The sequence below is a fragment of the Sinocyclocheilus grahami genome, unplaced genomic scaffold (assembly GCF_001515645.1).
Source record: "Sinocyclocheilus grahami isolate Dianchi unplaced genomic scaffold, SAMN03320097.WGS_v1.1 scaffold981.1, whole genome shotgun sequence".
Classification (NCBI taxonomy): Eukaryota; Metazoa; Chordata; class Actinopteri; order Cypriniformes; family Cyprinidae; genus Sinocyclocheilus; species Sinocyclocheilus grahami.
The window spans coordinates 199,504-210,779 of record NW_015506160.1 but is presented as its reverse complement, the minus strand read 5'-3'; the positions used below and the strand labels follow the sequence as shown (position 1 = coordinate 210,779).

The window sequence follows — 11,276 nt, the reverse complement described above, 5'->3', positions numbered from 1 at the left end:
AATCTGAAAAACAGCCATTTTTGCATCTATGAAGTGCAGAGTGTGAAAAGTTCCCAGACACACAAAGCCTCCCTCATTTATGCCTCTTTTTTTCTTTTTTTGTAGGCGTATGTATGTTCAGACACTTTTACATAATTAAGATAGAATCACTGAAAGCTCTTCAAACCGTTCAGAAGCAAACACAGCGAAAGCAATGACATGGAGAAAAAAAAGAACAATAATGATGTAAAGAAAAAAAATAGAACTGTAAGAATTTGAAGTATAGTACTACAGATTAATTTTGTATTGTATTTATTGTGTATAATGACACTTTTTAAAAAAACCTGTACATTTAGTAAAACTGTAAATTAAACCTTGCTTCTTTTATGAAACAATCACACTTGTTTCTCTTTGCCATTTGACTTGGTTGTTTTTTTAAGAGATTTATTTCTTCATTGTTTATATGTAATGATCTTACTGGCCAGTAGGGGGCATTGATTAATCGGGTCTTGAGTCAGAGAGGCGCACCAGAGCACAATATAGATGATCTGCCAAGTCTCTCAAAGGTGGTCTGTCATGCCAGTATCAAGAGTCACGTGAACATCTGCTCTGCAAACAGATCTCTTAGATCAAACAAAAGCCAACAAAATCATAATAGAATACATTGCCCCATGGTGCAGCGTCTGCTGAAAGACAAGCACCACCACACCCTCATGTTTGCAGGCAGTACTTTATGTAAATGAATGTCTCCCTATAAAACGCTTGACTCCACCTTAGCATGTTGATGCGCCCCCTCACTCCCTGTCCCCACCCTGGTTTAAACCCATTGTCATCACTCGCCGTCCAGGGCTCTACCCTGCTTCTGCGTCAGGCAGTGTTTGAAGAAGAGGTGCAGAGAGAAACGTAGGCAGGGAAAGAGGCAGTACTTGTGTGCTTGCCTTAGAGCTGATTTTGCTGGAGGAGTCAGAAGCAGATCAGATCAAGACCTCTCATCTGAAATACATGAAATATCTGAGAAGAACCATCACTTGAAACGTTTGACTTGTTGGTATTTGGGTGCCTTGGACAAAGAGTCTTCTACTAAGATACATCCTGATGTGTAGAAACACCTCTGGGGCTATAGAAAGAGTGGTTAAGGTTTATCATCTCTTCAAGTATTTCAATCCAAGATTCAGCATTCTCCAGGTAAGGCGACAAATCGTGGGCTTTTTGGAGTGTACCTTTGCTTTGTGTTTTACACTTTAAAATCCCTTTCAGATTAAATGTAGCTTCAGAATATAGTTCAGAATGGTGGATGCATGCATCAATGAACTAAAGAAAAAGTACTAAAGGGAGCAAATGCCTTTGGCCTTTCCTCTGATTCTTGGCACACATCAGTGTTCTCATTTTGTAATACTTCTGGAAATTAACTGAAGCTCAAGGCTTCTCCAAAAGAATTCAACTCTATGTGTTGCAATTGTGGTGAAGGATGCCACAAGGCATTTTCCATCTTCTGCGCAACATGTGAGTCTTATTACATACCGGTAGTCAAATCCCAACCATCTTCCTTTTGCCAAGTCAGCTGCGCAAAAGTTGAACTTTTATTTCAACATAACTAGTTTCTTTTCAATTGATAACAAAGGCTCTAAGGTTGGCACAACCTTGACATGAGAAACATGTCTCTCTGGAGTGCACTTACTTCTGCACAACCTAACCATTTTGATTCAGAATAAGTTCTCCTGATAAGCATGATGCATTAGTAGGGAGTGTTTAGAATCTACTGTGAGCCAAATGCTCATTATTGGAATTACTGCAAAATCCTGTCTAGATTCAAGAAAAACTACTGAATATGCTTGTGTTTGACACATCGCTGGTGTGTTCAGCCCTTTACACACCGTAATCCTTCACTCAGTTAACTTTCCACTGTTGGAAAACATGGCTCACTCTTTTCAATATACGGAAATAAGTTATGAATGTGTTTGTGGACCCAGAGTTTGGGTGGGTGTGTGTGTAAGTGTTTCCAAAATGAGCACCAACTTTTTCCAGGGACATGTATGGACAATGCACTCTACTTTCCCTGTAGGCTGAAAACGTCGGTTTAGATTCTTTATTTGAAGGTAAATGGAAAAGCTAGGCATTTTAATGGGAGCAAGGCCTGTTAACCAAGAAATACATGAAATATACAGCTAAAACACCTACAGCATTTACTGTATAAAATATAACAAGCAACTATTCAACCTTACGTTTACCCTTTTTATGTTTTTCAGGCAAACAAAAAGTCATTTACTAAAGCAGAAGAAACCCGGGGGTTAAACGTTATATAACATCGTATACTATTGCTTTATAACTCCAGCAAACATCCCTTAAACACTGTAAACCTTCAAGGCAGAACGCTTGGGTACATTATACAAATACTGTAAGCAAGAGAAGAGTCACAGTCAGCCCAGAGGACACGTAAACCGTGCAAAACACAGCAATACATTAACTGCAAAGGAAACTCTGAATACTCCCCCAAGGCGAAGATGTCACGCTGGGGACGCAAGAATGTCAAGAAGGCCCCTGAGGTGATCAGAACAGTGACCGAGGGCCTCAAGTCACTCTATCGAAAGAAACTCCTGCCCCTGGAGCAGTACTACTGCTTCCATGACTTCCACTCACCGAGTCTGGAGGACGCCGACTTTGACAACAAACCCATGGTGCTAGTGGTTGGACAGTACTCCACAGGAAAGACTACCTTCATCAAGTAAGACTCTAAATAAGTCAGTTTACTAGGGCTTTTCTGAGTCTAAGGCTTTTAAGGGGTTTAAAATAACGGTATGTTTGACAAAAGCGTAAGCTATGGTGTCTATGTGGTTATGGCCCTGGATAGCGGTATTAGTCCACTCATGGTTTAGGATCTTGGGAGCTCACTATGTGTGATGTCTATGTTCTGTCTATATAACATTGGTTTGAACTCAGTATTAAATTCAAGGGTTGGTTTTAGGCCATTTACCAAATGGAAATACAGTGGCATGCGAAAGTTTGGGAACCCCTTGCAGAATCTGTGAAAATGTGAATAATTTTAACAAAATAAGAGAGATCATACAAAATGCATGTTATTTTTAATTTAGTACTGTCCCGAGTAAGGTATTTGACATAAAAGATGTTTACATTTAGTCCACAAGAAACAAATAGCTGAAATGATAAAAATAACCCCATTCAAATGTTTGGGAACCCTTGGTTCTTAATACTGTGTGTGGTTACCTGGATGATCTATGACTGTTTTTTGTTTTGTGATGGTTGTTCACGAGTCCCTTGTTTGTTCTGAACAGTTAAACTGAGCACTGTTCTTCAGAAAAATCCTCCATGTCCTGCAGATTCTTCAGTTTTCCAGCATCTTTTGCATATTTGAACCATTTCCAGCAGTGAATATGATTTTGAGATCCATCTTTTCACACTGAGGACAATTGAGGGACTCAACATGATGCATTAAGAGCTGGGGGTGAAAACTTTTGAACAGGATCAGGATGTCCAAATTTTTCCTATTTTGTTGAAATATCTTTTTTTCTCCATTTAGTACTGCCCTTCGGAAGCAACAGAAGATACTTGCATGTTTCCCGGAAGACAAATTAAGTTTTAAGACAAAAAAAGTTTTCACCCCCCCGGCTCTTAATGCATCGTGTTTCCTTTTGGAGCATCAGTGAATGATTGAACCTTCTTTAATAGTTGTGTATGAGTCCCTCAATTGTCCTCAGTGTGAAAAGATGGAGCTCAAAATCATACAGTCATTGCTGGAAAATATGCAAGGACCTGGATTGAGGGACTCAACATGATGCATTAAGAGCTGGGGGTGAAAACTTTTGAACAGGATGAGGATGTCCAAATTTTTCTTATTTTGTTGAAATATCTTTTTTTCCATTTAGTACTGCCCTTCGGAAGCAACAGAAGATACTTGCATGTTTCCCGGAAGACAAATTAAGTTTTAAGACAAAAAAAAACACCTTTAATAGTTGTGTATGAGTCCCTCAATTGTCCTCAGTGTGAAAAGATGGAGCTCAAAATCATACAGTCATTGCTGGAAAATATGCAAGGACCTGGAGGATTTTTCTGAAGAACAGTGCTGTTTAACTGTTCAGAACAAACAAGGGACTCGTGAACAACCATCACAAAACAAAAAACAGGTGTGGATCATTCAGGTAACCACACACAGTATTAAGAACCAAGGGTTCCCAAACTTTTGAATGGGGTTATTTTAATAATTTCAGCTATTTTTTTTTTCTTTTGGACTAAATGTCAACATCTTTTATGTAAAATATCTTAGGACAGTAGTAAATAAAAACATGCATTTTGTATGATCTCTCTTATTTTGTTAAAATTATTCACATATTCACAGATTCAGCAAGGGGTTCCCAAACCTTTGCATGCCACTGCACATTTAGCTGAACTTAAAGGGGTCATATGATGCGATTTCAAGTTGTCCTTTCTCTTTGGAGTGTTACAAGCTCTTGGTGCATAAAGAAGATCTGTAAAGTTGCAAAGACTAAAGTCTCAAATCCAAAGAGATATTCTTTATAAAAGTTAAGAGTCAGACACGCCTACCTAAAACGGCTCGTTCTAACACGCCCCCACATGTCTACCTCACGATGTGGGAAGATTTGCATAATGCCGCGCAAATGTGCACGCAAAGAAAGAAGGCGTGGTTTCAGGAACATCATTGGTTAAGATTGATTTAAAACAGAACAGCATAAATAATGTACAGTATTTGAAAAATAATGTGTTTTTGAACATTAAAGCATGTCAACATATGCTGTTACACCAAATACACAAAATAATTATCTTTAAAATAGCATCATATGACCCCTTTAAACCAAACTATTCCATAGTGTTTTGTTTGTTCTAGTAGAACCACACGGTTATTAAAAACGATCATGTCAACACGGTAACCATGGCTTTGTTCTGTCAACACAGGTATCTGCTGGAACAAGATGTCCCAGGGAGTCGTATAGGGCCGGAGCCCACCACCGACTGCTTCACTGCTATCATGCACGGAGACGTGGAGGGAATCATTCCTGGAAACGCCCTCATAGTGGATCCCAACAAACCCTTCCGCAAGCTCAACCCCTTTGGAAACACCTTCCTCAACAGGTGAATATCAGGGGTCATACAGGCAGATGTTACACTGAGCCACTATGTACGACATGACATGAGAAATGAGGGTGGGTTGTGTGGAAGAATGTGTCGACTGATCTGTCTGCTTACTCTGGGCATGCAGGGAAGATAACAGAGAAACAGTGTGTTAGTTTTTGCTCTACGGAATTTCAAGAGTCCGTGCCAAATTTTTAAGGTAGGAGGGACTTTCCTTATTTGTGGAAAACTTGTGGAAGGGAGAGATCACAAGAGAGGGCAATGAGCGCCAATGTGCCTAAAGCAGAACTGCAATCTGTGATGATTCAGAGGCATTAGAGTCTATCAGAGGTTAAAGAGTGGACCTCGTTTCAAAGTTTGTCTTTAAATAATCAAATGTTTATGAGTTTTACATTTTATGAAGAAAGGATTTTTGCATTTTCTGAAGATAATGTGATTTCTGAAGATTAGTGCTTTACACTATGCTAGATTGAAATGGGTGGTTGCCAGGGCATTGCTATGAGGTTGCCAAGGTGTTTTTTAGCTATGCAGTTGCAAGCATGTTCTGTGTGATTGCTTACTAACTTTATGATGTAGAAAAAGAACATCATGATTTAAGGTAGCATTCATGTAGCACAAATTAAATGGAATACACCAAAGTTTAACAGATCTCAATTTAATGTCATGTGGTGTAAAAACTAAGTAAAAAGCAATAACATATTTTCATTACACCTTGAACACATTTGAGTGGATACATGTCAATCAAAAAAACAAAAAAAACGTTTTTATAGATTTTTATGAAAGTGCCTTATCATTAAAAAAATTCAAATGATGTAATATTTTATTCTTGACATACAGTCATGAGGGTCTGCTGGGGTCTCATTGATGTAATTTCCTGATTTATGTTTTATTTTCTGCATGTTGGTCAAACCACATGGCTTTGATTTGGCGGACAAACGTTTTTCAAATATTAAAAAGCAGTGAAGCAGTTTTGTTAAAATATTTAATATAGAACTAAAAATGAAACAGTGTGTCTTACTAATTAAAAAATATTGTTCTAATATTTAGAACAGATCTCTAACCCTCTGTATGAGCGCAATGTTAATTTGGTGAATGAAGTAGATGGAGCAATGTCAGGTATTAAAATACCAAGCAGTAGCCAAACAGTTGGAGGAAAGTAAGCTGTAGTTCAAGTCCAGGTCACCTGAATACCTCAGTCCTCTCATTAACCTTGCCAGGAAAGTTTCAACATAATTAGCTTGTAGTTGTCTGTCAACACCAGAGGAGGCGCTGTCTTGAGTGCCAGGGAGTCTTAATCAGATACAGTTTTGCTCTGAGCTCTTTGGGTGTATTTTTGCAAACATGTTTTGAGAACTTATTTTCTCCTACTTCCTGCCCAGGGAAGCAGTCCACTCGTTAAACTCATTTAAAGCAGGAAGAGCCCATGCTTTTCAATGCCGCAGATCATTAGTGGCAAGTATTGTTTGATTTTGGCAGCGCTGGTCATTTTCCCTCAGGAAGCCCTGTGTGTTTCAAGCACCACTTCCACACAACGGATCGGCCTGGAAGGAGTGACGCTAGAAGTCTGCTTCTTAGATCACACACAACAGTTGTGATAGGAGTAATTGCTCATTTTTCAGCTTTTCTCAGGGGGAGAGTGATTTTAACTAAAGAGTTCCTGAATGTTTGAAAATTGTGCTGTGCCCTCTTAAGGAATCAAATCGCAACTGGGCGACTGCAGCCTAAAACAGCAGAAAAATCATAGACCGAACATGCAATCTTATATTTAACAAAATATATCAACATGAAGTCTTTACTTGACTTACCCATTCAATGAACTTTGAAAGTTCGGTTCCATCGCTAAATGCAATACAAAATCTTTGTCTCTGACAGATTCCAATGTGCTCAGATGCCCAACCAGGTCCTGGAGAGCATCAGCATCATTGACACCCCAGGCATTCTCTCCGGGGCCAAACAAAGAGTGAGTCGAGGTAAGCAGACTGGAAAAGTAGGGAGAGAGGTTTGGAGGTATTTTATGCCAAATTTCATCTCACTTGAAATGTAACTTCATTTAAACTGGTCTACAATGTCTCTTTAATTCGGTGTTGGTATTAGGTACTAACTGGCATAAATAAAAAGGATAACACTAATCCGAGAGTTTGTTTCAGAGTAAATAGCAGATGATCAGTCTCTAGGCTCTCCTACAGAGAACATCATTGGGTAACCTTAGCTTATCAGTGTTGCACCTTTCTGGTCGATGTCTGCTTTTCCTCACATATTTTCCAGCAGTTGAAGTGACGCACAGAATGGGAAAGTAAGGTATTAAGGTGTGACAGGGAAGGAATGTGAAGGGCTGACATGTATTGGGGGATGTAGGAGGGTCTGGAGGATTCAACTGTTGTCATAACTATTTTAGCATATACGTATTGTTCACACAAAATGTGCACATAATCACCCAGAAGATTGTTAAAGAACTAAAAGGATCTTAATTTTTTTTAAAAATACTTTCAATAGAGCACAACAGCTGGGTTCCAGAATTACAGTCCACAGAACAGGGGTAGCCATCTTGAGATAGTTTAGCTCCAATCCTAATTGGAGCTAATTAAGGTGTTTAGGATTGCTTAAAAATTACAGGCAGGTGTGTTGGAGCAGGGCTAGAACTGAAGTATGCAGGAAGGTAGCCCTCCAGGAGTAGGGTTGGCTATCCTGTCACAAACCTTTTAGTCAAGTCATAAGCTTCAAGGTTGTAAAGGTTCTCCAACCCTGCTCCTGGAAAGCTACCTTCCTGCATAGTTCAGTTCCAGACCTGCTCCAACCCATCTGCCAGTAATTATCAAGAATACCTAAACACCTTGATGTTTGTTTGGGGTTGGAGCTGAAATCTGTAGGACAGTAGCAGAGTTAGTGAGTGAGTAACTGACTGGCGTGTAGCCAAGTATGGTGTCCCATGCTTGGAATTTGTGCTCTGCATTTCACCCATCCAAATGCACACACACCGGTAGCCATTTTTGCTGCTGCGCCCAGGAAGCAACTGGGCATTCGGTGCCTTGCTCAAGGGCACCTCGTTTGTGGATAATGAGGGTGGAAGAGAGCTCTGGTTGTTCACTCCCCCCACCTACATTTATGCCGGTACTGAGACTCAAACCCATGACCTTCAGATTACAAGTCCGACTCTCTAACCATTAGGCCACAACAGAACCCTGTTGTACCGCAATAGGGTATACTTCTCTAGAATTCACAAACCAGTGTGAGTTTAAACTGAAAAGAGTCCCACCAATCAGAGAAGTCGATGTTAAATTGGAAACGAGCAGTTACTAGGGATGTAACGATTAACCGCAAGCCGGTTGAAAATCGATTCAAATATGTGACGATTCAAATCGGTTGAGATGCTAAACAAATCGCGATTCATTTAGGTGCAGGAGGTTATATGAATGCATGTCTGAGAGGAACTTACTGTCTTTAGAAAAGTTTAGATGGTATTTTTTCTTTTCATCTTGCCTCTGTATAATGCATATTAAAGTTCATAAGTGCAGCGCTGCTTTGTTTACAGCCGAAACCAAGAAAACGCTTTAAGCGCCACCTGCAGGCAGAGAGTGCATCTGCGTTTCATTCAGCTCGTCCTCCGTTTCATGCAGATATTTCAAACCATTTTGTTTTTGCTTCAAATTTCGAAATTATACAATTTAATTTAGATTAAAAACTACTCATGTTGCATGAATGCAGCATCTTTGTTTGGATCATGATTAAAATGCAGTGGTTGCCTCTAATTTTACATGGAAAGAGCACAGACAAAGCCTTAGTTTGTTTATATGAAGAGATTTATTTTATTTGGGGCTTGTTTTAAAATTTCAATTTAGTTTTCTTATTTACTTTTACATTATATTAAAATTTTGTGATTTAGCAGACACTTTTAACCAAAGCAACTTACAAATGAGGACAATAGAAGCAATCAAAACCAAATTCCAGTGATTGCGTTCTACCTCTTCTTTCATTTTGTAGGATATGACTTCCCAGCAGTTCTCCGCTGGTTTGCTGAACGTGTGGACCGGATCATCCTTCTCTTTGATGCCCACAAGTTAGAGATCTCAGATGAATTTTCAGAGGCTATCGGGGCCCTCAAGGGGAATGAAGACAAACTCCGTGTTGTGCTGAACAAGGCTGATATGGTTGATACCCAGCAGCTCATGCGGGTGTATGGAGCTTTAATGTGGTCTCTGGGGAAAGTGTTTGGTACTCCTGAGGTTCTGAGAGTGTACATTGGGTCCTTCTGGTCTGAACCTCTTATGGTGTCCGACAACCGCAAGCTGTTTGAGTTGGAGGAGGAAGATCTGTTTACTGATATCCAGAATCTGCCACGCAATGCAGCCCTACGCAAACTTAATGACTTGGTCAAGAGGGCACGTCTTGTGAGGGTCAGTATATCAGTCATGACCGCTTTGTTGGAACTGTGATGTCAGAAGTTCAAACTGATCGAATGCAAACACTTAAAAGGTTTTCTCACCCAAGGATTAGTCATCATTTACTTACCTGCATGTCGTTCCAAACCTGTATGGCTTTCTTCTGTGGACCACAAAAGAAGATATTTTGAATAATATTTCAGAGTTTTGTGTCTATACAATGAAAGTCAATAGACTGTGCTTCACTCACAGGTGCATGCCCATATCATCAGTTACTTGAAGCAAGAGATGCCGTCTGTCTTCAGGAAGGACAATAAGAAGAAGAACCTGATCTACCAACTCCCAGTCATCTTCTCCAAGATTCAGCTACAGCATCATATCTCTCCTGGAGACTTCCCTGATTGTGCCAAGATGCAGGTTAGTGTAACCACCTGGTCCTTGTTTTGAGGTTAAAATACCAATTTTCTTGCTTGAAATAGTCTTTAATGACTTTTCTTAGGAGCAACTAATGGTACATGACTTCACCAAGTTCAAAGCCCTGAAGCCCAACCTGATGGCTATGCTGGATGAGTTGTTGTCTACCGACATTGCCAAACTCATGCCCCTTCTTAGGCAGGAAGAAATAGAGGCTGGAGTCCAACCTGGTGTCCAAGGTGGGGCCTTCTTGGGAACTCGTGCCGGACCCTTTGTGGAAGGTGACCCCTTTGGCGAGACTGCGGATGAAAATGGTGAAGTGGGTGAGGAAGATGAGGAATGGGTGGTGACAAAGGACAAGCCAAAGTATGATGAGATCTTCTACAACCTAGCGCCGAATGAAGGCAAACTAAGTGGTACCAAAGCCAAAGATTGGATGGTGAGCACACGGCTGCCCAACTCTGTGCTGGGCCGTATCTGGAAGCTCTCGGATGTGGATCGCGACGGCATGCTGGATGACGAGGAGTTTGCCCTGGCCAGCCACCTGATTGAAGTGAAACTGGAGGGTCACGGGCTGCCCCCTGAGCTGCCTGCCCGTCTCGTACCACCATCCAAGCGTCGGCAAAAAGGCTCTGATGCTTAGACAATGCACCTACATGGCCTCCACTGATACTTGTCCGCACTTCCTGCATGTTGTCCAGCTCCACAGCAGCTGCAGTGCGTCTCCATTCACTGTATTTTGGTGCCATTTTGTAACATGCAATTAATGTCTTACTTTGTATTCTTGGTTGAAATGCAACAATTCAAAGATTCCCAGCTGGAAGCCAAAGAGCATTGTGATAAACCATAGACTTGTCTCAGTCACTTGAAAAGAATCTGGCATCTGTCACCATTCTTTTCCTGATGGTAACATCATATGGCATCACATCCAGAAATGCTACACACATGACTTATAATGGCTCCTGAACTAAGGGATAGCAAACAAACTCTTGTAGATAAGACATTAATTTTCATCATTTATTGTAGAAATCTCTAGACTTGGCTTTACATACTTTTCCATGTGGCTTTTAATGTAGTCAACTAAATCAGAATGTGAAGTCAAGCACTTAAAACTCTGAAACTCCTTTGACAGCAGACCCGAGGAGGCAAGTGAAAACCTTTCTGAGACTTTGTTTTGGAACATGTAAATCAGTTTACTAGCATGTTGTTGTCTTTGCTTTTAAAATAAAAAAAATTAGATATGCTTTATATGTGATCAGTTTTTTTTTCTTTTTTTATAGAATAAGCTCTATGCATACTATGAACGAATGACACAAAATATATATAAAATCAAACGTTAAAGCAAAAAAAAAAAAAAAAAAAAAAAAGGGGGATTTTTTTTTTACTCCTGTAAAAAGCTTCTGT

At 40.1% G+C, this 11,276-nt stretch overlaps 1 protein-coding gene across 1 annotated transcript; it reads left to right on the top strand.

Annotated features, from left to right (window-relative positions):
- The first annotated feature begins 799 nt into the window (after positions 1-799).
- LOC107565090 (EH domain-containing protein 2-like) lies at positions 800-11,127 on the top strand. Its single transcript, XM_016250280.1, has 7 exons — positions 800-1,164; positions 2,226-2,701; positions 4,906-5,082; positions 6,955-7,052; positions 9,061-9,473; positions 9,711-9,875; positions 9,958-11,127. Exons 2-7 carry the CDS (start codon positions 2,481-2,483, stop codon positions 10,513-10,515), a joined length of 1,632 nt encoding a protein of 543 aa, XP_016105766.1. The 5' UTR covers positions 800-1,164; positions 2,226-2,480; the 3' UTR covers positions 10,516-11,127.
- The last annotated feature ends 149 nt before the right edge of the window (positions 11,128-11,276 follow it).